The sequence below is a fragment of the Panthera pardus genome, unplaced genomic scaffold, assembly GCF_024362965.1.
Source record: "Panthera pardus isolate Hobbes unplaced genomic scaffold, ASM2436296v1 HiC_scaffold_27, whole genome shotgun sequence".
NCBI classification, from domain to species: Eukaryota; Metazoa; Chordata; class Mammalia; order Carnivora; family Felidae; genus Panthera; species Panthera pardus.
The window spans coordinates 64,676,169-64,702,013 of NW_026526843.1; the positions used below are offsets into that span (position 1 = coordinate 64,676,169).

The following is a 25,845-nucleotide window of genomic DNA, read 5'->3' on the forward strand; positions in this document are numbered from 1 at the left end:
GTTCTTTATACATTGTTTTTCTCTTAGATCATAATTAAAATAGTGAATTTAAAGTCTTTGTCTACCAAGTCAATGCCTAGTCTTCCTGGACAGTTTCTATTAATTCCCTTTACCTATTAGTAAGCTATACTATTTTGTTTCTTTGCATGCCCTATAAATTTTGTTTTTGAAAATATACATTTAGAATATCATAAAATAGAAATCTAGAAATTAGATTCTCTATCTCCCTAGGGTTTGTTTTTGCTGCCTGTTGTGAGTTCGTTTTGTTTGCTTCTGTAGTGATTTTTTTATATTAAAGAATTTATTCTTTTTTACATGTGATCTTTGAAGTCTCTGTTTCCTAAATTTGTAGTCAGTTGGTTATATAAATTTTTCATGAGTGCCCTGGATTCAGAAATGGAAAAGAAGAAAAAATATACTCTTATCAATCTTTCTTACCCAGGATTTTTTAACTGGAAAGGAACGAAAAAGAGTAGCCATGTAGGCAGGTGTATTATGAAAATAGGACATTATCTGGTCAGATTTTTTAGCACAAATAAAGTAGAACAGTTTTAACGTTCATTCAAATGATTATTGGAAGGATAAAATTTTAAGACTCAACAAAAATAGATGTAGAAATGAAGAGAAAGAGAAGTATGACTGATGAATGACCTGAGGAAATAGCCCTACAATACAAGTCTCATTCTCTGTTTGGATTTTTCCCCATTTTTCTGACCTTAAGTGTTTATCATTGTATATGAAAACCATCTTAATTCAATACCTTCTCAAGATTGAAAACCATGCTTTATAGCTTCACTTTGCCTTAACATCTAGTATAATTGCACACAGATATTGTTGGTGACTAAAAAGCGGTAGGCCTCACTTTCTTCAAATGACATTCTGGCAAAAATTATGTATATATTACGTAAAACAGCAAATAGTGATTGGGGAAAGTAGGCACAAAAGCCTTGAAGCCTGGAATCTAGTCCCAGCTCTACCATTAACTTGCTCTGATACCTTGGGCAAATCATTGATACTACTCTAGTCCATTTTTCCCAGTGTAAAATGAAACCAATAAACCAGAGAATTGCTAAAGTTTCTTTCTGTTCTGATATTCTATGAAATCATAGTTCAAATATAATAATAAGAAGTAATTTTGTTATGTACTTGCCTTGTGCTAGATACTATGCTAAACAGAAGTTACATTCATTAACTCATTTAAATATTGAGTAACCTTGTGAGGTAGGTAATGTTAGGGAAGTTAGGGAACCTGCCTGAAGTCACAAAATAGTGCAACTGGGTTTTTAACCCAGGCAGTCTGATTTCATACCTGGCATGTAACCTACACACTAAATTAACTCTAAATACACAAGGGATACTTGGTATTTAAAGATGTTCTCCAGTGAATAGTCTGAGAAAATGAATAATCAATCATCTTCTAATTGATTGGCTTTTTAGCTCTTACTACCATGTTATAGCTCAAGAGTTTCTATTTAGTGGGACATAAAAAATTTATATTACATCTGTATTTGTTGAATGAGTAGAAATTCGTACTTAGGTTTAAGATGAAGAAACATAGTAAAGGATGGAATTTGATCATCCTTATCGTCCCTTATCTTAGCAGGTTGATTGTTTCCTAATGTATTAATTCCATTGAATAAACTGCTCAAAAATAGTGGTATGGACAAATGGATTAGAAAAATTATATTTTTAGATATCACTAATTTTGACCTTTCCCTTTCTTTTTTACAGTGACTGTTTTGAGCCCAGCAGAGAAAGGTAAGATAGCATTTTAAATTGCATTGGTCAGAATTGTATCTCTCTAAGAGTGAAATACATAAAAGCCTAGAAATTGGGCAACTTTCCCAGGAATACTGAATTGAGTGGAAAGTTTGGGATGGCAGTTTTCAGGAAGCATACACAGAGCATACACAGAGATATATCAGAACATATTTTTAGTGGCCCCTATGGCTGTAGGACAGAAATTGGAAGTTATCAGGATTTATGATAGAGAGGACCTAGGCCCTTTCTTGCTTCATCACGGTTGTCCTAGGTACTTTGCCTTCCTGTGCAATTCATTCCTCCTTCAAGATATGGAGTAAGGGCACCACAAAGAAATATAAAGGGATAGGTTCTTCACCATCGGAGGTCCTATATATTTACTATATTCTTCTCCACTCTTCACCCCAATCCAGCTTGATCTACAATTTATACTACCACAGTAAAAAGATTGAGGAATTTTCTATTAAAAAATGTGTAAGCTAAGTATGAGCCTTAACAAACATTTAGCTTTACATTATTTTCTCAGGCTTTACCATAAGTATTTAGCCACTTTATATAGGCACTTTTAATTCTCACTTCATGGGATTAGCTGTTATAATTCATTAATTACATAATATTTATATTATACTTTTTAAAAATAAAGTTTATTTATTTATTTTGAGAGAAAGAGAGAGAGAGTTTGAGTGGAGGAGGGGGGCAGAGGGGGAGAGAGAGAGAGAGAGTCCTATTCATGTTCCACACTCAGCACAGAACTTGACATGGGGCCTGATCTCACAAACTGTGAGATCATGACCTAAGTCAAAATCAAGAGTTGGAGGCTTAACCAACTGAGCCACCCAGGTACCCCTATATTACGCTTTTTATTCATTCATTTTTAATGATTTTTTACCTTAATTCCAGTATATTAACATAGAGTGTTATATTACTTTCAGATGTACAATATAATGATTCACAATTCTGTGCATTACTCAGTGCTCATCATGATAAGTTTAGTGTTTAATCCCCATCACCCATTTCACTCACCTCTGAACTAACTACCCTCTGGTAACCACCAGTTTGTTTTGTATAGTTAAGAGCCTGTTCCTTGGTTTGTCTCTCTTCATCTTCTTTTTTTCCTGTGCTCATTTATTTTGTTTCTCAAATTCCACATATGAGTGAAATCATACGGTATTTATCTTTCTCTGATCAACTTATTTCACGTAGCATTATACATTCTGCCTCCATTCCTTTGTTGCAAATGGCCAGATTTCATTTTTTTCTCTGGCTGAGTGCTATTCAATTGTATATATATACCATATCTTGTTTATCCATTCATCTGTCACGAACACTATGGCTGCTTTCAGTTTTAGCTATTGTAAATAATGCTGCAAGAAAAATATGAATGCATGTATTCCTGTCAATTAGTGTTTTTGTGTCTTTTGGGTAAGTACCCAGTAGTGTGATTACTGCATCATAGAGTAGTTCTGTTTTTAAAATTTTGAGGAAATTCCACAGTATTTTCTGCAATGGCTGAACCAGTTTACATTCCCACCAACAGTGTAAGAGTTCCCTTTTCTCCACACCCTCACCAACACTTGTTGTTTCTTGTGTTTTTGGTGTTAGCCATTCTGATAGGTGTGAGTTTTGATTTGCATTTCCCTGATGATAAGTGATGATGAGCATCTTCCCATGTGTCTTTGACCATTGAATGTCTTCACTAGAGAAATGTCTGTTTATGACTTCTGCCCATTTTTTTAATTGGATTATTTGTTTTAAGCGTGTTGAGTTGTATAAATTCTTTATGTATTTTGGATACTAACCCATTATTGGGTATGTCATTTGCAAATATCTTCTCCTATTCCGTAGATTGCCTTTTAGCTTTGTTGATTGTTTCCTTCACTATGCAGAAACATTTTATTTTGGTGTAGTCCCAATACTTTATTTTTGCTTTTATTTCCTTTGTATTAGGAGACATATCTAGAAAGATGTTGCTACGGCTGATGACAAGGATATTGCTGCCTTTGCTCTCTTCTAGGATATTTATGCTATTAGGTCTCACATCTATGTCTTTAATCCATTTTGAGTTTATTTTTGTTTATGGTGTAATAAAGTGGTCCAGCTTCATTCTGTTTCACATAGCTAACCAGTTTTCCTAACACCATTTGTTGAAGAGATGGTCTTTTTCCCATCAGATATTGTTTCCTGCTTTGTCGAATATTAATTGACCATATTATTGTGGGTTTAACTCCTGGATTTTCTATTAGGTTCCATTGATGTATGTGTCTATTTTTGTGCCAGTACCATACTGTTCTAATCACTATAGCTTTGTAGTATAATCTCAAGTCTGGAATTGTGATACCTCCAGTTTTGTTTTTCTTCTTCAAAATTGCTTTTGCTATTTGGGTTCTTTTGTGATTCCATACAAATTTTAGGATTCTTTGTTCTAGCTCTGTGAAAATTGCTATTGGTATTTTGAAAGGGATTCCATTAAATGTGGAGTTTGCTTGGGATAGTATAGAAATTTTAACAGTATTTGTTTTTCCAATCCCTGAACATGGAATGTCTTGCCATTTCTTTATGTCCTCTTCAATTTCTTTCATCAGAGTTTTCTAATTTTCAGAGTATAGTTTATTTTCACCTCTTTGGTTACATTTATTCCTAAGTATCTTCTTATTTGGGGGGCAATCTTAATTGGCATTGTCTTCTTAATTTCTGTTTCTGCTGCTTCATTATTGCTCTGTAGAAATGTAAAAGGTTTCTGTACACTGATTTTGCATTCTGTAACTTTACTGAATTCAGTTTTGGGTGGTGTTTGGGGGTTTTCTATATAGAGTATCATGTCATCTACAAATAGGGAAAGTTTTACTTCTTCCTTGCCAGTTTAGATGTCTTTTAATTTTTCGTTGTTGTTGTTTAATTGCTGTGGCTAGTACATCCAGTACTATGTTGAATACAAGTGGTGAGAGTGCATATCCTTGTCTTGTTTGTGACCTTAAGGGAAAAGCTCTGTTTTTATCCATTGAGGATGATATCAGCTGTGGGTTTGTCATATATGACCTATATGATGTTGAGATATGTTCCCTCTAAACCCACTTTGAGTGTGTTTATCATGAATGGATGTGGTACTTCATCAAATGCTTTTTCTACATCTATTGAAATGATCATATGGTCTTATCCTTTATCTTATTGATGTGATATGTCACATTTATTGATTTGTGAATATTCAATCATCTTGCATCCCAGGAATAAATCCCACTTGATCATAGAGAATGATATTTTTTAATGTATTGATGAGTTGGGTTTGCTAATATTAATATTTTGTTGAGAATTTTTGCACCTGTATCCATCAGGGATATTGGCCTGTTCTCTTTTTTAGTGGTGTCTTTATCTGGTTTTGGTATCAGGATAATTCTGGCCTCATAGAATTCATCAAATGAATTTTGAAGTTTTCCTTCCTTTTCTACTTTTTGGAATAGTTTAAGAATAGGTATTAATTCTTCTTTTATTTTTTTAAAAGTTTTTATTTAAATTCCAGTTAGTTAATGTATCATGTAACACTAGTTTCGGGTGTACAATGTAGTGATTCAGCACTTTTATACCACACATGATGCTCATCACAACTGCACTCCTTAATCCTCATCACTTATGTAACCCATCCCCACCCAACTCCCTTCTGTAAACCATCAGTTTGCTGTCTATAGTTAAGTCTGTTTCTTTTTTTGCCTCTCTCTCTCTTTTTTAGTTTTGCTCATTTGTTTTATTTCTTAAATTCCACATATGAGTGAAATCCTATGGTATTTGTCTTTCTCTAATTTCACATAGTATAATACTCTTTAGCTCCATTCATGTCATTGCAGATGGCAATATTTCATTCTTTTTCATGGATGAGAATATTACATTGTATGTATATACCACGTTTTCTTTATCCATTCATCAGACAATGGATACTTGGGCTGTTTCCATAATTTGGCTATTGTAGATAGTGCTGCTACAAATATTGGGGTGCATGTATCCCTTTGAATTAGTATTTTTGTATTTGTTTCATCCTGCCTTGTTGACTGAGGAGACCAAGGCACTAAAAGGCTGAGTTTTGCTCAAGGTCACACAGGTAATAAATAATAAAGCCAGGATTTTAACCCTGGTAGTTTGGCACCAGCATCCTTACTCTTTTTTTTTAAGTTTTTATTTAAATTTCACTTAGTTCACATAGAGTGTATTAGTTTCAGATGTACAATATAGTGATTCAACACTTTCATACCATACCAGTGACCATCACAGCAAGTGCACTCCTTAATTCCCATCACGTGTGTAACCTATACTATAGAGTCTGTTTCTTGCTTTGCCTCTCCCTCTCTGTTTTTTTTCTTTACCTATGCTTGTTTGTTTTGTTTCTTAATTTCCACATGAGTGAAATCATAAGGTGTTTGTCTTTTTCTGACTGACTTATTTTGTTTAGCATAATACACTCTAGCTCCATCCACATTGTTACAAATGGCAAGATTTCATTCTTTTCAATGGCTGATAATGTTCTAGTGTGTGTGTGTGTGTGTGTGTGTGTGTGTGTGTGTGTGTATACACACCACACCACATCTTCTGTATCCATTAATCAGTCGATGGATATTTGGACTCTTTCCATAGCTTGCCTATTGTTGATAATGCTGCTATAAACACTAGGGTGCATGTGTCCCTTTGAAGCAGTATTTTTATATCCTTTGGGTAAATACCTAGTAGTGCAATTGCTGGATCATAGGGTACTTCTACTTTTAACTTTTTGAGGATCCTCCATACTGTTTTCCAGAGTGAATTCCACATCTTTTTTAACCATTCACCAGCCACTGGGCACTTTGACTGTTTCAATAATTTGGCTATTGTTGATAATGCTGCTATAAATATCAGGGTGCGTGTAAGCCTTTGAATTAGTACTTTTGTATTCTTTGATTAAATATCTAGTAGTGCAATTGCTGGATTGTAGAGTAGTTCTATTTTTAACCTTTTGAGGAAACTCCATTCTGTTTTCTAGAGTGGCTGTACCAGTTTGCATTTTCACCAACAGGGCAAGAGGGTTCCCCTTACTCTACATCCTGGCTAACACCTGTTATTTGTTGTGTTGTTGATTTCAGCCATTCTGACAGATGTGAGGTGATATCTCATATTAGTTTTGATTTGCATTACCCTGATGGTCAGTAGTGTAGAGCATCTTTTCATATGTCTATTGGCCCTCTAGATGTCTTCCTTGAAAAAATATGTATTCATGTCTTCTTCCCATTTTCTAATTGGATTATTCATTTTGGGGGTGTTGAGTTTTATAAGTTCTTTATAGATTTTGGATACTAACCCCTTGTCATGTATGCCATTTGCAACGATATTTTCCCATTCCATAGGTTGCCTGCTAGTTTTGGTGATTGTCTCCATTTTGCAGAAGATTTTTATTTTGTTGTAGTCCCAATAGTTTATTTTTGCTTTGATTTCCCTTGCCTCAGAACACATATCTAGAATGAAGTTGCTATGGCCAATGTCAAACAGGTTACAGCCTGTGTTCTCCTCTAGGCTTCTTATGGTTTCAGATCTCACATTTAGGTCTTTAATCCATTTTGAATTATTTTTGTGTTTGGTATAAGAAAGTGTTCCAATTTCATTCTTTTGAATATTGCTGTCTAATTTCCCCAACACCCTTTGTTAAAGAGACTGTCTTTTTCACATTGAATATCCTTTCCTGATTTGTTGATTAATTGGCCATATAGTTGTGGATTCATTTCTGGGTTGTCTATTTTGTTCCATTGATATATGTGTCTATTTTTGTGCCAGTACCATACTGTTTTAATCACTACAGCTTTGTAACATAAGGCCAGACTTCTGATGCCTCCAGCTTTGCTTTTCCTTTTCAAGTTTGCTTTAGCTATTTGTGGTCTTTTGTGATTCCATACAAATTTCAAGATTATTTGTTCTAGGTCTGTGAAAAAAATTCTGGTGGGTTTTGATAGGCATTGCATTAAATGTGTAGATTACTTTGGATAGTATAGATATTTTAACAATATTTGTTTTTCCAATTCATCCTCATAGAATATCTTTCCATATCTTTGTATCCTCTTCAATTTCTTTCATCTGTGTTTTGTAGTTTTCTGAGTATAGGTCTCTTATCTCTTTGGTTAGGTTTATTCCTAGTTATCTTCTTATTTTGGATGCAATTGTAATTGAGATTGTTATCTTAATTTCTCTTTCTGCTGCTTCCTTATTGGTGTATAGAAATGTAATGGATTTCTCAATGTTGATTTTATATTCTGTGATTACTGAACTCATGTGTCAGGTCTAGCAGTTTTGGGTGGAGTCTTTTGGGTTTTCTACATAGAGTATCATGTCATTTACAAATAGTGAAAGTTTTACTTCTTTCTTATCAATTTGGTTGCCTTTTATTTCATTTTGTTTTTTAATTGTTATGGCTAAGCCTTCCAGTACTGTTAAATAACAGTGTGAGAGTGGACATCCCTGCCTTTTTCCTGACTGTAGAGAAAAATCTCTTAGTTTTTCCTCATTATGCATGATACAAGTTGTAGGTTTTTCTTATATCGCCTTTATGATGTTGAAGGATATTTTTTCTAAAACTACTTTGTTGAAAGTTTTTATCATGAATGGATGTTGTACTTTATCAACTGCATTACCTTGATACCAAAATCAGCTAAGGACTCCACTAAAAAGGAGTACTAGAGGCCAATATTCCTGTTGAACATGAATGCATAATTCTTCAGTGAAATACTAGCAAACCGAATCCAACAATATATTTTTTAAAATGATTCACCACAATCAAGTGGGATTTATTCCTGGGTTGCAAGTGTGGTTCATCATTCGCAAATCAATCAATATAATATACTACATTAATAAAAAGAATGAAAATCATATGATCATTTCAATAGAAGCAGAAAGAGCATTTGACAAAGTACAACATCCATTCATATTATCACTCATTTAAGAGAGGTGTTGGCTATAGAGGCAACAGAGCAGAGTGGTGGGAAGACAATAGAACATAGTAGTTAAAAGTCTGGGTTCTGGAACTATCCTCTCTAAATTCCAATCCTGGCACCAGCAGTTCCTACTAAATTATTCAAACTTCTGTTTCCCACTTTATTTACATGTGGAATAAAATACTACCTATTTCATAGAGTTATTGTGAGAATTTAATGAGATACTGCATGCAAAATACTTAGAACAGTGGTAAAAAAAAAAAGCCATACTTTTCTCAGCAGATATTTGCTACTATTGTTATAGCCTTAGAGCAAGTCTTGAGTTGCCTCTTATTCTCATGTATGGTTCTTTAAGTCAGAGATCATTCATATATATATATATATATATATATATATATATATATAATGAACATTTTCTTTTTTCAAATTTTTATTTAAATTCTAGTTAGTTAACATATAGTGTAATATTGGTTTTAGGAGTAGAATTTAGTGTTTCATCAGTTACATATAACATTCAGTGCTTAACACAACAAGTGCCCTCCTTAATACCCATCACTCATTTAGCCCATCCCCTTCCCACCTCCCCTCCATCAACCCTCAACCCTTGTTCTCTATAGTTAAGAGTCTTGTATGGTTTTATTTTTTCTCTTTTCCCCCCTTCCTCTACATTCATCTGTTTTGTTTCTTAAATTCCACACACGAGTGAAATCTATGGTATTTGTCTTTATCTGACTGAGGTTATTTTGCTTTGCATTATAACCTCTAGCTGCATCTATGTTGTTGCTGCAAATGGTAAGATTTCATTCTTTTTTGTGGCTGAGTAATATTCCATTATATATGTATGTGTATATATATATGTGTGTGTGTATGTGTATATATATATATATATATATATATATATATATATATATATATACCACCTCTTTATCCATTCATCAGTCGATGGATATTTGGGCTGTTTCTATAATTTAGCTATTGTAGATAATGCTGCTATGAACATCTGGGTACATGTCTCCCTTTGAGTTAATATTTTGGTATCCTCTGTGTAAATACCTAGTAGTACATTTGCTGGGTCATAGGGTAGTTCTAGTTTTAACTTTTTTGAGGAACCTCTATACTGTTTTCCAGAGTGGCTGTACCAGTTTGCATTCCACCAACAGTTTAAGAGGGATCCCCTTTATCTGCTTCCTCACCAACATCTGTTGATTCTTGTGTTGTTAATTTTAGCCAATAAAGATAGTTTTCCATAATATGCTTTGAAGACATGTTGGAAGAGGGATTAACTTATGCTCTGTCATAATAATAATAATAATAATAATAATAATTAATATATTAATTTTATTAATATAAAATATTAATAAAATTATTATTATTACAAACTACCATTTATTATTCACTTACTATGTTAAGTATTGTATATACATTAAGTCCTTTAGTACTTACAGCAATACAGTGATGTAGACACTCTTAAATCTATTTTATTGTGTAATAAACTAAAATCTAGAAAATTTAAATTATCCCGGGTCATCCAGCTAGTAATTGGGAGTATTCAAACCCATCACTATCTGAATTCAAAGTTCAGACTCTTAAGTAAACCTGCATTTGTCTTTTAGTTTTCCATCTACAACTCCCTTATTTGCTTAGTTGAGCTCCTTAATGAGAAACATGATGCTCAATTGCTCTTTTATTTAGTGTCCAAAGTACTATATCTTCATTTTTTGTGTGTTATCAGTGAACTCAACCACACTAGTGTAGGGTGTCATTTGAGTGTAAGCTCAACTCAGCCCAGAGCCTTCCTAGTATCATTAATCCAGTTACCAGGATTTGAGCTCTTTAGATTATGTCACCACAATGTATGATTCTTTTTCTTTTATACCTTTTTGACCAATCCTCCCTCACACTTCCCCTCTGGGAAAGTCTCTCCTTCTTCTTTTCAGATATTTGTTCCTGCTTTGTTGAAGATTAATTGACCATATAATGTGGGTTTATTTTTGGGCTTTCTATTCTATTCATCTGTGTGTCTATTTTTGTGCCAGTACCATACTGTTTTGATTGCTACAGCTTTGTAATATAACTTGAAGTATGGGATTGTGATACCTCCAGTTTTGTTTTCCTTTTTCAAGATTACTTTGTCTATTTGGGGTCTTCTGTTGTCACAGTGTATGATTTTTGTTTATTTCAGGTTTTTATTTAAATTCCAGTTAACATACAGTGTAATATGTATGTGCAATATAGTGATTCACCACTTACAAAACAACAAGTATCCTTCTTAATATCTATCACCCATTTAACCCATATCCTTGCCCTCCTCCCCTCCAGCAACCCTGTTTTTTCTCTATAGTTAATAAACTATTTTATGGTTTGCCTCTCTCTCTTTTTTCCCCTCTGCTCATCTGTTTTGTTTCCTTTTTAAAAAATCTTTAATGTTTATTTATTTTTGAGAGATAGAGACAGAGTGTGAGAGGGGGATGGGCAGAGAGAGGGAGACACAGAATATGAAGCAGGTTCCAGGCTCTAAGCTGTCAGCACAGAGCCTGACCCGGGGCTCAAATTCATGAACTACAAGATCATGTCCTGAGCCAAAGTCGGATGCCTAACCAACTGAGCCACCCAGGTGCCCTAATCTGTTTTGTTTCTTAAGTTCCACATATGAGTGAAATAATAAGGTATTTTTATTTCTCTGATTTTTTTTCACTTAACATAATATGCTCTAGCTCCATCCACATAGTTGCAAATGGCAAGATTCCATTCTTTTTGATGGCTAAATTTAGATTTGACTGTAGCCAGAAGAAAGTTAGACTTGGAAAGAACTTCTAAACTCTAGGACAGGTTACAAGGAGACACTATGAAATTTATTTTTCAGAAAGTATTAGACACTCAAGTATCTGGCATGAATCAGTGAGCCTTGCCTAGACTCTGACCAAGAGGCCTAATGAATATCTATGGTCCCTTCTAACCCTGTGAATCTGTTTCAATTTATACTGCACTATTAAAGTAGAATACAATACAGCATATGACTACCAGTAGGAACATTATTTGGCATTGGCAAAGAAAATATTACTGGCAAATAAATGAAGACCTCAAATCACATAGCCTTTTGTTCAGCCTCCACATCTTAAGAAAACCATATTCAAACATACAGCAAAAGTGTTTCCATTTCTTGTCTAGTTAATGGTTCCTTTGCTGCACTGAAGAGCTCCCTCCAAAATTTATGACCATCCAAAACCAATAAATGTGATTTTATTTAAAAATATCATCCTTGCAGATTTAATCTAAATCAAGATGAGACCATACAGCATTAGGATTGGCCCTACGACTGGTGTCCTTATAAGAAAAGGGATATTTATATACACAGATACACACAGAGAGAAGATAGCCATGTCAAGACAAAGGCAGAAATTGGAGGTATGTTGTCACAATCCAGAGAACACCAACTATTGCGAAGAATCACCAGAAGTTAGGATGAGGCAAGGAATGATTCTCCCCTGGAAGAATTCATATTCAGAGGGAATATGACCTTGTTCTAGTCTCCAGAACTATGAGAGAATAAATTTATTTAAGCCACCCAGTTTGTGATAATTTTTCATGACATAGCCAGGGAATTAATACAGTTTCTGATAAATTCCAATCTCCAATTCAATAAGAGCATTGTAACAGCAGCAAATAAGCACAGACTTTGGTGTTAGATGTACCCAGGATCAAATCTTGATTTTGCCATTCAATATATAATATATGACCTTTGGGAACTTAACCTCACTAAGTTTCAATTTCTTCATCTGTAAAATTGTTCTAAAAGTAACTGTCTTCTTCTTTTTTGAGAGAGAGAGAGAGAGAGAATCCAAGGAGGGGCAAAGAGAGGGAGAGAGAGAGAGAGAGAGAGAGAGAGAGAGAGAAGCAGGGCTCACCCAAAACAGGGCTAGTGTTCACCCAAAGCGGGACTCGAGATCACCTAAAGTGGGGCTGATGCTCACCCAAAGCGGGGCTAGAGCTCTCCCAAAGTGGGGCTTGTGCTCACCCGATGTGGGACTCAAACTCACAAACTGTGAGATCATGACCTCAGCCAAAGTCAGGTGCTTAATGACTGAGCCACCCAGGCTCCCAAAAGTAATTGTCTTACATGGTGTGTAGAGCACTAAAATAAGATGATGTATATAAGTCTCTTGGCATAGTGCCTGATATATAGTAAGTACAAAATAAATAGTAGTAGATACTATTATTGTTATTGTTATTAACATTGGGAAGGACCTAAAAGATCTTTCTTCTAAGAAGCATAATATATTCTAGGCCGATAATTCCTACCTTTATAAATATATTGTAAAAAGCCCTGCACTCATATTTTGTAAGTAGAACAACTGAGATCAAAAGAAGTAACATATGTTGACCTAATCAGATTGTTTCTAGTGTACAGAAAGAACTAAAGCCCAGATCAATGACAGTCCAGAATATTATTTACTATATAATCCTTGATTATACAGGACTCACTACTTATTTTTTAAGACATGAGTGCATATCTTTTTCAATAGATCATACTAGAAACAAGGCCCATAATAATAATTTTGCTTTAATAAGACTGTGTTTCTTAGATGATCTTTTCAGCATCATAGTATCTGTATTTTGAAAATCTTGATGTGAGGATCTGAGATGTGCTCAATTTAAGAAATTTAGTAGGATCCAAGGATAGGTGAGGATAGGGAATGAATTTAGGAATGAGATCAGGCACAATCTGTCAGAAAATCCACATATAATCAAAAGTAACATATTTACCATAGTTGCTTATCTTGGAAAATGTCCATTAATTGTTTTAAGCAAAAGTTTCACTCATCCTTTGAGAATTCATTTGCATAGTAGCTTGCATATTAAATTCTCTGGTTTTCCCTTTTAAAGTTAAAGATACTTGTAGTTATTTACTTTTTTAGAAATAGATGTAATTCCTAAATACTTGAACTTCTGTGGGCTGAATTTTGTCCTCCTGACATTTATATGTTGAAATCCCAACCCCCACTACCTCAGACTGTGAATGTATTTAGAGATAGGTTTTTTAAAGAGGTAATTACCTTCAAATGAGGTCAGTAGGGTGAGCCCTAATCATTATGACTTGTGTCCTTATAAAAAGAGGATATTAGGACACAGACACACAATTCTAAAGACCATGTGAGGACACAGGAAGATGGCCATCTACAAGCCAAGAAAAAAAGCTTCAGAAGAAACCAACCCTGCCAATTCCTTAATGTTGGACTTCTAGCCTCCAAAATTGTGAGAAAGTAAATTTCTGTTGTTTAAGCCATTCAGTCTGTAGACTTTGTTATCATAGCCCTAACAAGTTAATATAAGAACTTATTTATAAGGTTTCCATTTGAAAACCCAGAGCATGGAAGTATGTGCTTCGTGTCTACTTCTTAATTATATGAATTTTGATTTATTGGTCATATATTAGACACCAGGAAAGTAAGAGGGCACTGAGAGGGAAATGCTTGGGCCACAGTATGATCTTTTATCCTTACTTTCATACTGCACAGGAAATCCTTAATTAGGTTTTGAGCAGTTATTTTAGTGCTCTTAATAATAGCCTATTTTATACTCATTATTGTAAAATTACTATGTAATGTGGGTTTGGGGACCAAATGAAGCCCTCTTTAGAGGTTAACCCTCTTCTAAAAGAATGTTATGTTAATTTCAGTATAATTATAACTTTAGTTATTATATTAAGAATGATTAATAATATAACTAGCATTAATAATTTTGTTACAAAAATGCTTACTGAATATTTAAACAATATAAAAATATATAAAATAAAAAATTTAAGTCCTCCTCATACTGCCTCCTACCCATCACTATTTATAGATAACTACCATATTTACTTTGATTTGTATCATCGATCTTTTTCTGTTTTTACATACAAACATATGAGTACAGATGTGTATATTTGTATAGACTTCTATTTTTTTAACTGGATTATACTGTGCATATTATTCTATGACCTACTTTTCTCACTTAATAATATAGATTTCTTTCTATGTTAACATATAACAATGTATTTCATTTTTTAATCTCAGGATATGCAATAGTATACATATACTATGATTTATTTAATGTTTCCCCAGTGATAAAGTTAAAAAATAAAATTTTATTGTTTTTCTCGATTATGAGTAATAGAACCTCACAAAATGTAAACAATATAGAAATGTATAAAGTAGAAAGTATGAGTTCTTTGTAATTATTGCAGAGGTTAAGGTTAGGGCAAGATTCAGTGGTGTATCATCTCAAATCTAAAGACACATACAGGGGTGCCTGGGTATCTGAGTTGGTTAAGCTTCTGACTCTTGGTTTCAGCTCCGGGCACGATCTCATGGTTCATGAGTTCAAGCACTGCATTGGACTCTATGCTGACAGTGGGGAGCCTCCTTGGGATCCTCTTCCTCTCTCTGCCCATCCCCTGCTTGCTCTCTCTCTCCCTCTCTCTCTCTCTCTTAAAGTAAATAAATAAACTTACAAAAGTAAGAACGCAAACAAACTTAAGTGAGGAAATAGAAAAACACTTACCATTCAATTGGAAGTGAAAAACAACCAGGATAGCAATACTTGCATCATGCAAAATAGACTTTAAAACAAAGACTATAACAAAATACAAAGAAGAGTATTACATAATGATAAAGGCGACAATCCAGTAAGAGGATATAACAATTATAAATATTTACACACTCAACATTGGAGCACCTAAATACATAAAGAAAATATTAACATACATAAGGAGAGAAATTGATGGCAATATAATCGTAGGAGACTTTAACACCACACTTACATCAATAGATAGATCATTCAAGCAGAAAATCAATACAGAAACTGAGCTCTTGGATAACACATTAGATCAGATGGATATAACAGATATATACAGAACATTCCATCCAAAAACAACAGAATATACATTATTTCAAGTGCACATGGAACATTTTCCAGAATAGATCACATGTTAGGCCAAAAAACAGGTCTCAATAAATTTAAGAAAATTGAAATCACACCATACACCTTTTCCAACCACCATAGTATATAACTAGAAATCAATCACAGGGAAAAAAACTCGAAAAAAACCCACAAATACATGAAGGCTAACCAAAATGGTACTAAGCAACCAATGGATTTATGAAGAAATCAAAGAAAACGACACAAAAATATGGAAACAGATAAAAATGAAAACACAATAGCCGAAAATCTTTGGGACACAGTGAAAACAATTATAAAGAGTAAAATGTATAGTAATACAGGTCTATCTCATGAAACAAGAAAAAGCTGAAATAAACAATCTAACCATATACCTAAAGGAAGTAGTAAAAGGAGAACACGCAAAGCTAGTAAAATGAAGGAAATAAAGATTAGAGCAGAAATAAATGAAATAGAGAAAAAAAAACAATAGAAAAGATTTACAAAATCAAGAGCTGGTTCTTTGAAAAGATAAACCAAATTAGTAAACCCTTAGCCAGACTCACCAGTTGTTACAAAGGATTACAAAAGAATACTATGAAAGATTATATGCCAACAAATTGGACAATCTAGAAGAAATGAATAAATTCCTAAAAACATACAATCTTCCAAAACTAAATTATAAAGAAACAAAATCTCAACAGATCAATTACTAGTAAAAAATTGAATTGGTAATCAAAAACTACCCAAAATTAAAAGTACAGGATCAGATGGATTCACAGGTAAATTCTACCAAACATTTAAAGAAGAATTAATATCTATTCTCCTCAAACTTTTCCAAAAAATAGAAGAGGAAGGAAAGTTTGCAAATACATTCTATGAGATCAGCATTACCCTGATACCAAAAGCAGACAGATACCACAAACAGAGAAAACTGTAGGCCAATATGCTTGACAAACAGAGATGTAAAAATCCTCAACAAAATATTATCAAACTGCATTCAACAATACATTAACAGATCATTCACTACAATCAAGTGGGATTTATTCTGGGGATGTAAGAATGGTTCAATATTTGCAAATCAATCAATGTGATATACTGCATCAACAAAACAAAGGATATAAATCATATGATCTCAATAGATGCAGAAAAAGCATTTGACAAAAATCAAACATCTGTTCATGATAAAAAGTCTCAACAAAGTGAATCTAGAGGGAACATACCTCAACGTTGTAAAGGCTATGTATGAAATACCCACAGCTAACATCATACTCAATGGTGAAAAATTGAGTGCTTTTTCTCTAAAAGCAGGAACAAGACAAAGATGTCCAGTCTTGCAACTTTTATTCCACACAGTACTGGAAGTCCTAGCCACAGCAATCTGGCAAGAAAAAGAAATAAGAAGCATCCATATTGGTAAATGGTCACTATTTATAGCTGACATAATACAATATATAGAAAACCCAAAAAAAACTCCACCAAAAACTACCAGAAATAATAAATGAACTCAGTGAAGTTGCAGGACAAAAAAATTAATACCAAGAAATTGATAGCATGTTTATTCACTAATAACAAAGTAGCAGAGAAATAAAAAAAATAATTCCATTTACAATCGCACACACACACACACACACACACACACACACAATAAAAAAATTTAACCAAGGAGGTGAAAGACTTGTACTCTGAAAACTATAAAATATTGATGACTTTTTTAGGATTATCTGCTTGTGGAACAACCTCCTGCTCCTCCCTCTGCCACCCTGAGTCACTGCCTGGCCAGCTCCAGCCAATTGGCTCCCCATTCTCACCACCGATATTTGGAGTTCTTACTTCAACACAGCAGAAATTGACAACTTGCCTAGGGTAGTTAAAAGACGAGTGAATGTTCTCAAAAACCTTCAAGTTAAATGTGCACAGATAGAAACCAAATTCCATGAGGAAGTTCATGATCTTGAAAGATACTATGCTGTTCTCTATCAGCCTCTATTTGATAACTGATTTGAGATCATTAATGCAATTTATGAACCTATAGAAGAAGAATTTGAATGGAAACCACATGAGGAGGATGAAATTTCTGAGGAGCTGAAAGAAAAAGCCAAGATTAAAGATGAGGAAAAGGTTGAAGAAAAAGAAGACCCCAAGGGAATTCCTGAATTCTGGTTGATTGTTTTTAAGAATGTTGACTTGCTCAGTGATATGGCTCAGGAGCATGTTGAACCTGTTCTAAAGCACTTGAAAGATAGTAAAGTGAAGTTCTCAGATGCTGACCAGCAGATGAGTTTTGTCTTAGAATTTCACTTTGAACCCAATGAATATTTCAAAAATAAAGTGTTGACAAGATATAGAGGATGAGGTCAGAAGCGGATGATTCTGATCCCTTTTCTTTTGATAGACCAGAAATTATGGGTTGTACAGGATGCCAGATTGGAAAAAAAGGAAAGAGTATCACTTTGAAAACCATTAAGAAGCAGCAGAAACACAGGGACGTGGGATAGTTCGTATTGTGACCAAAACAGTTTCAAATGACTCTTTCTTTAATTTTTTTTGCCCCTCTTGAAGTTCTGAAGAGTGGAGATCTGGATGCTGCTGCTGAAGCTATCCTTGCTGCAGACTGAAATTGGTCACTTTTTACATGAGCATATAATCCCAAGATCAGTGTTATACTTTACTAAGGAAGCTCTTGAAGATGATGATGATGATGATTTTGATGAAGAAGCAGATGAGGAAGGGGAAGAAGAAGGAGATAAGGAAAATTATCCAGACTATGACTTGAAAAAAAAAAGATCAAAACCCAGCAAAGTGCAGGCAGCAGTGAAGCAGGATATATGTGGCCTTAAGGATAACCTGCACTGTAATAGCCTAAACACAACTATTATTTACTTACAGCCTTATGGTTTTGTATTTTCTTGGAAGAATCAGTAATTTTTTAAAGGAAAGGAACTAAAAATTTTCAGGACCAATTTGTTCTACTTAACATTTTAACTATAGTTTTTCTGTCAGATGTATTGATTGCACAATTTCTTTCACGCATGTTCATTCATTAGTACATGATTTGATTCTTCTGGAGTAATTTTTATCACATAACAAAGATTTTAGAGTACAGCTATAAAAGTTACAGAACTGGTAAAAGAAAGAGTTTTATTTATTGTTTTGCTAATGATTTCCCCTGAAGAACCAAAGTATTTTTTTCAGCGGTAGTTGAATTGGGTTTAAGTTTGCTTGCACTAGGTGGGCCTTTCATTACCCTGTTATACAAAGTATTTGCCTAAGACAAATCATTACTTAAAAAACAAAAACAAAATTTGTCAAGATAAATATATGGTTAAGAATCTCAATTAAGACCACAACTGATAACTTAGATTATAAATGGATTTTTGTATTTTAAGTGAAATAGTAAGAAACCTAGAAAGGAAATGATAAGAAACCTAACTTGGGGTGCCTGGGTGGCTCAGTCGTTTGAACATCTGACTTCAGCTCAGGTCATGATCTCAGAGTTTGTGAGTTTGAGCCCCGTGTTGGCTCTGTGCTGTCAGCTCAGAGCCTGGAGCCTACTTTGGATTTTGTGTCTCCTTCTCTCTCTGCCCCTCCACCATTCACGCTCTGTGTCTTTCTCTCTCTCTCTCTCTCTCTCTCTCTCTCTCTCTCTCTCTCTCTCTCTCTCTCTCTCAAAAATAAACATTAAAAAAAAAAAGAAAAACTCATAGTGTGGTTATTGGTTACTACTGGGAGTTGAAGAAAGCCTATTTTCAGAGGTTAAGCCTCATTTTTTATTTAATCAAAGTTAGTTAACATATATTGTAATAATGGTGTCAAGAGTAGAATTTAGTGATTCGTCACTTACATATAACACCCAGTGCTCATCCCAACAGGTGCCCTCCTTAATACCCATCCCCCATTTAGATCATCCCCTGACTCAACAATCCTCCAACAGCCCTCAGTTTGTTTTCTGCATTTAAGAGTCTGTTATGGTTTGCCACCCACTCTGTTTTGATTTTATTTTTACTTCCCTTCCCCTATGTTCATCTGTTTTCTTTCTTAAATTCCCCATATAAGTGAACTCATATGATATTTATCTTTCTCTGACTGACTTTATTTCATTTAGCATAATACATTCTAGTTCCATCCACATTGTTGCAAGTGGCAAAATTTAATTCTTTTTTATTGCTGAGTAATATTCCATCGTGTATATATACCACATATTCTTCATCCATTCATCAGTTAATGTACATTTAGGCTCTTTCCATAAATTGGCTACCATTGATAGTGCTATTATAAACATTGGGGTGCATGTGCCCCTTCGAATCAGCATTTTTTAATCTTTGGATAAATACCTAGTAGTGTAATTGTTGGGCCCTAGGGTAGCTCTATATGTAATTTTTTGAGGAACCTCCATAATGTTTTCCAGAGTGACTGAACCAGTTTGTATTCCCACTAGCAGTGCAAAAGGGCTCCTCTTCCTCTGCATCTTCGCCAATATCTGTTGTTTCCTGACTTAATTTTAGCCATTCTGACAAATGTGAGGTGGTATCTCATTGGGGTTTTGATTTGTATTTCCCTGATGATAAGTGATGTTGAGCATCTTTTCATGTGTCTGTTGGCTATCTGGATGTCTTCTTTGTAAAAGTGTGTGCTCATGCCTTCTGCCCATTTCTTCACTGGATTATTTGTTTTGGGGTTTTATGTTTGATAAGATCTTTATAGATTTTAGATACTAACCCTTTATCAGATATGTCATTTGCAAATATCTTCTCCCATTCCATCAATTGCCTTTGATTTTGTTGACTCTTTCCTTCACTGTGCAGAAGCTGTTTTTTCTTGATGAGGTCCAAATAGTACACTTTTGCTTTTGTTTCCCTTGCCCCTGGAGACATGTCCAGTAAGAAGTTCTATAGCCGAGGTCAAAGAGGTTGTTGCCTGTTTTCTCCTCTAGGATTTTGATGGTTTTCAGTCTCAAATTTAGGTCTTTCATCCATTTTAAGTTTGATTTTTGTGTATGGTGTAAAAAGTGGTTCAGGTCCATTATTCTGCATGTTGCTGTCCAGTTTTACCAACACCATTTGCTAAGGAGACTATCTTTTTTGCCATTGGATATTCTTTCCTGTTTTGTCAAAGATTAGTTGGCCATATATTTGTGAGTCCATTTCTGGGTTCTCTCTTCTTTTCCATTGATCTATGTATCTCTTTTTGTGCAAGAGCCATACTGTCTTGATGATTACAACTTTGTAATACAGCTTGAAGTCCAGAATTATGTTGCCTCCAGCATTGGTTTTCTTTTTCTTTTTCTTTTTCATTTATTTTAATTTAATTTTCTTTAATTTACATCCAAATTAGTTAGCATATAGTGCAACAATGATTTCAGGAGTAGATTCCTTAATGCCCCTTACACATTTAGCCCATCCCCCCTCCCACAACCCTTCTGGTAACTCTCTGTTCTCCATTTTTAAGAGTTTCTTATCTTTTGTCCCACTCCCTGTTTTTATATTATTTTTTCTTCCCTTCCCTTGTGTTCATCAGCTCTGTGTCTTAAAGTCCTCAAATGAGTGAAGTCATATGATATTTGTCTTTCTCTGACTAATTTCGCTTAGCATAATACCCTCTAGTTCCATCCACGTAGTTGCAAATGACAAGATTTCATTCTTTTAATTGCTGAGTAATACTCCATTGAATAAATATATACCACATCCTCTTTACCATTCATCCAACAATGAACATTGGGTCCTTTCCATAATTTGGCTATTGTTGATAGTGCTGCTATAAACATTGGGGTGCATGTGTCCCTTCGAAATAGCATACCTGTATCCCTTGGATAAGTACCTAGTAGTGCCATAGTTGGGTCGTAGGGTAGTTCTATTTTTAATTTTTTGAGGAACCTCCATATTGTTTTCCAGAGTGTCTGCACCAGCCTGCATTCCCACCAGCAGTGCAAAAGAGATCCTCTCTCCGCATCCTCGCCTACATCTGTTCTTGCCTGAGTTGTTAATGTTAATCACTGTAACAGGTGTGAGGTGGTATCTCTTTGTTGTTTTGATTTGTATTTCCCCAATGATGAGTGATGGTGAGCATTTTTTCATGTTCACCATCTGGATGTCTTCTTTGGAGAAGTGTCGATTCGTGTCTTTTGCCCATTTCTTTACTGGATTATTTGTTTTTTGGGTGTTGAGTTTGATAAGTTCTTTATAGATTTTGGATACTAACCCTTTCTATGATATGTCATTTGCAAATATCTTCTCCCATTCTGTCGGTTGCCTTTTAGTTTTGCTGATTGTTTCCTTCGCTGTGCAGAAGCTTTTTATTTTGATGAGGTCCCAATAGTTCATGTTTGCTTTTGTTTCCCTTGCCTCTGGAGATGTGTTGAGTAAGTACTTTCTGTGGACAAGATAAAAGAGTTTTTTTGTCTGCTTTCTCCTCAAGGATTTTAGTGGCTTCCTCTCTTACATTTAGGTCTTTCACCAATTTTGGATTTATTTTTGTGTATGGTCTAAGAAAGGGGTCCAGGTTTAGTCTTCTGCATGTCGCTGTCCAGTTTTCCCAGCATCACTTGCTGAAGAGACTGTCTTTAACCCATTGGATATCCTTTTCTGATTTGTCAAAGATTAGTAGGCCATATGTTTGTGGGTCCATTTCTGGGTTCTCTATTCTGTTCCATTGACTGTCTGTTTTTGTGCCAGTACCATACTGTCTTGATGATTACGGCTTTGTAGTATCGCTTGAAGTCTGGGATTGTGATGCCTCCTGCTTTGGTTTTCTTTTTCAAGATTTCTTTGGCTATTCGGGGTCTTTTCTGGTTCCATACAAATTTTAGGATTATTTGTTCTCACTCTGTGAAGAATGCTGGTGTTACTTTGATAGGGATTGCTTGAATATGTAGATTGCTTTGAGTAGTATTGCCATTTTAACAATATTTGTTCTTCCTATCCAGGAGCATGGAATCTTTTTGCATTTTTTTTGTGTCTTCAATTTCTTTCATGAGCTTTCTATAGTTTTCAGTGTATAGATTTTTCACCTCTAGGCTTATTCCTACATATTTTATGGTTTTTTGTGCAACTGTAAATGGGATTGATTCCTTTATTTCTGTTTCTGTTGCTTCATTGTTGGTGTATAGGACTGCAAACAATTTCTGTGCGTTGATTTTATATCCTGTGAAATTGCTGAAAACATGGATCAGTTTTAGCAGTTTTTTTGGGTGGAATATTTTGGGTTTTCCATATAGACTATCATAACATCTGAGAAGAGTGAAAGTTTGACCTCCTCCTGGCCGATTTGGATGCCTTTTATTTCTTTGTGTTCTCTGAATGCAGAGGCTAAGACTTCCAATACTATGTTGAATGAATAACAGTGGCGAGAGAATTCCCCTGGAAAGCCATCTGGCCCTGGACTCTTGTGTTTTGGGAGATTTTTGATTGCCAATTCTATTTCTTTACTGGATATGGGTCTGTTCAAATTTTGTATTTCTTCCTGTTTTAGTTTTGGTAGTGTATATGTTTCTAGAAATTTGTCCATTTCCTCCAGTTGCCTATTTTATTGGCATACAATTGCTCATAATATTCTTTTATTAATGTGTTTTTTTTCCTGCTGTGTTGGTTGTGATCTCTCCTGTTTCATTCTTTATTTATTTGGGTCCTTTTCTTTTTCTTATTGATCAAAATTGCTAGTGGTTTATCAACTTTGTTAATTCTTTCAGAAAACCAGCTGTTTTCATTGATCTGTTCTATTGTTTTTTTGGTTTGGATAGCATTTATTTCTGTTCTAATCATTATTACTTCCTGTCTTCTGCTGATTTGGGGGGTTATTTGCTGTTCTTTTTCCAGGTCTTTAAGGTATAAGGTTAGGTTGTGTATCTGAGACTTTTCTTCCTTCTTTAGGAAGGCCTGTATTGCTATATATGTACCTCTTATGACCACCTTTGATGCATCCCAGAGGTTTTGGGTTATTGTGTTATCATTTTCATTGGTTTCCATGTACTTTTTAATTTCCTCTTTAACTTCCTGGTTAGCAGATTAATTCTTTAGTAGGATGTATTTTAGAGTCCAAGTATTTGTTACCTTTCCAAATGTTTTCTTGTGGTTGATTTCAAATTTCATAGCATTGTGGTCCAAAAATATGCACAATATGATCTCAATGTTTTTGTACTTGGTGAGGGCTGATTTGTGTCCCGGTGTGGTCTATTTTGGAGAACATTCCATGTGCACTGGAGAAGAAGGTATATTCCGCTGCTTTAGGATGAACTATATATCTGCTAAGTCCATCTGGTCCAGTGTGTCATTCAAAGACATTGTTTCCTTGTTGATTTTCTGATTCGATGATCTGTCTGTTGCTGTGAGTGGGGTATTGAAGTCCCTACTATTATGGAATTCTTATCAATGAGTTTATGTTTGTGATTAATTGACTTATATATTTGGGTGTCTCCACATTTGGAGCATAAACGTTTATAATTGTTAGGTCTTCTTGGTGGATAGACCCCTTAATTATTATATAATGCCCTTCTTCATCTCTTGATACAGTCTTTATTTTAAAGTCTAGATTGTCTGATATAAGTGTGGTTACTCCAGTTTTCTTTTGTTGATCATTAGCATGATAGATGGTTCTCCATCCCCTTACTTACAATCTGAAGGTGTCTTTAGGTCTAAAGTGGGTGTCTTTTAAACACCATACCCATGGATTTTGTTTTCCTATCCATTCTGTTACCCTGTGTCTTTTGATTAGAGCATTTAGTCCATTGGTTTTTAGAGTGAGCACTGAAAGATTTGAATTTATTCCCATTATGTTGTTTGTAGAGTTGGAGTTTCTGCTGGTGTTTTCTGGTCCTTTCTAGTCTTTGTTTCTTTTGGTCTTTATTTGTTTCTTTTTTCAACTTTTCTCTCAGAGAGTCCCCTTTAAAATTTCTTGCAGGGCTAGTTTAGTGTTCATGAACTCCTTTAATATTTGTTTGTCTGGGAAACTTTTAATCTCTCCTTCTATTTTGAATGACAGCCTTGCTGGAGAAAGAACTTGTGGCTTCATATTTTTCTGATTCAGCACATTGAATCTATCCTATTACTCATTTCTGGCCTGCCAAGTTTCTGCGGATAGATCTGCTGCAAACCTGATCTGTCTTCCTTATAAGTTAAGGACTTTTTTTTTCCTTTGCTGCTTTCATGATTCTTTCCTTGCCTGAGTGTTTTGTGAATTTGACTATGATATGTGTTGTTGATGGTCAGTTTTTGTTGAATCTGCTGGAGACCTCTGTGCTCCTGGATATCTGTGTCTTTCCCCAGGTTAGGCAACTTTTCTGCTATGATTTGCTCATATAACCCTTCTTCCCCTATTTCTCTCTCTTCCTCTTCTGGGACCCCTATGATTCTGATGTTATTCCTTTTTAATGAGTCACTGATTTCTCTAATTCTTAAATCGTGGTCTTTTGCCTTAGTGTCACTCTTTTTATCTGCTTCATTGTTCTCCATAAGTTTGTCCTCTATATTGCTGATTCGCTGCTCTGCCTATTCCATCCTTGCCACCATGGCATTCGTTCAAGATTGCAGCTCAGTTATAACATTTTTTATTTCATCCTGACTAGCTTTTACTTCTTTTATCTCTGCAGAAAGGGATTCTAATCTATTTTTGACTCAAGCTAGTATTCTTATTATCGTGATTCTAAATTTTGGTTCAGACACCTTGCTTGTATCTGTGTTGATTAAGTCCCTGGCTGTTATTTCTTCATGCTCTTTCTTTTGGGGTGAATTCCTTCATTTTGTTATTTTGAAGGGAGAAGAGGAATTAATGAGGTAAAAAAATTAAAATTAAAAAATTAAAAACAACACACACACACACAATATCATATAAATGATGCTAGATCCTAGGTTTGTTTTGGTCTGGGTGTTGAGAGGGGCTGATAAATTAGAGAAAAAAGGGGAAAGAAAGAAAAAAAGGAAATCATTTGAAAAATTGAAAAAATGAATACACTGAAGTAGAATAAAATGAAATGATGGAAGTAAAATAGAATTTGAAAAAATTTACACAAAAATAAAAAATATAGTAGAAAAAATTAAAGAAAAGGCTTAATAAAAATGGAAAATAACAATAATTTTTTCTGTTCTGTTTTCAAAAAAAGAAAAGAAATGAAAAAAAGAAAATTTAATAGATAGACCACAAGCAGACTGAAATACGGTTGAAATTAGTTCGTTTTCCCCTAGAAGTCAATCTGTGAAGTGCTTTATAGTCCATAACCAAAGTAGGTGGAGAGACTTGTGTTCCT

The 25,845-nt window shown here is 34.5% G+C and overlaps 1 protein-coding gene and 1 pseudogene across 2 annotated transcripts in view; both read left to right on the forward strand.

Moving 5' to 3' along the window:
- Positions 1 to 25,845, forward strand: part of ZDHHC15 (zinc finger DHHC-type palmitoyltransferase 15) — a 188,212-nt gene that overhangs the window by 51,257 nt on the left and 111,110 nt on the right. For both annotated transcript variants that reach the window (XR_002077150.2, XM_019439238.2), the window contains exon 2: positions 1,732 to 1,758. Coding sequence is in view for 1 of the 2 variants with exons in the window: in XM_019439238.2 (XP_019294783.1) it covers positions 1,732 to 1,758 (27 nt within the window). In the remaining variant the exon portion in view is untranslated. The remainder of the gene's footprint in view (positions 1 to 1,731; positions 1,759 to 25,845) is intronic.
- On the forward strand, positions 16,558 to 19,216 carry LOC109260786 (nucleosome assembly protein 1-like 1; annotated as a pseudogene).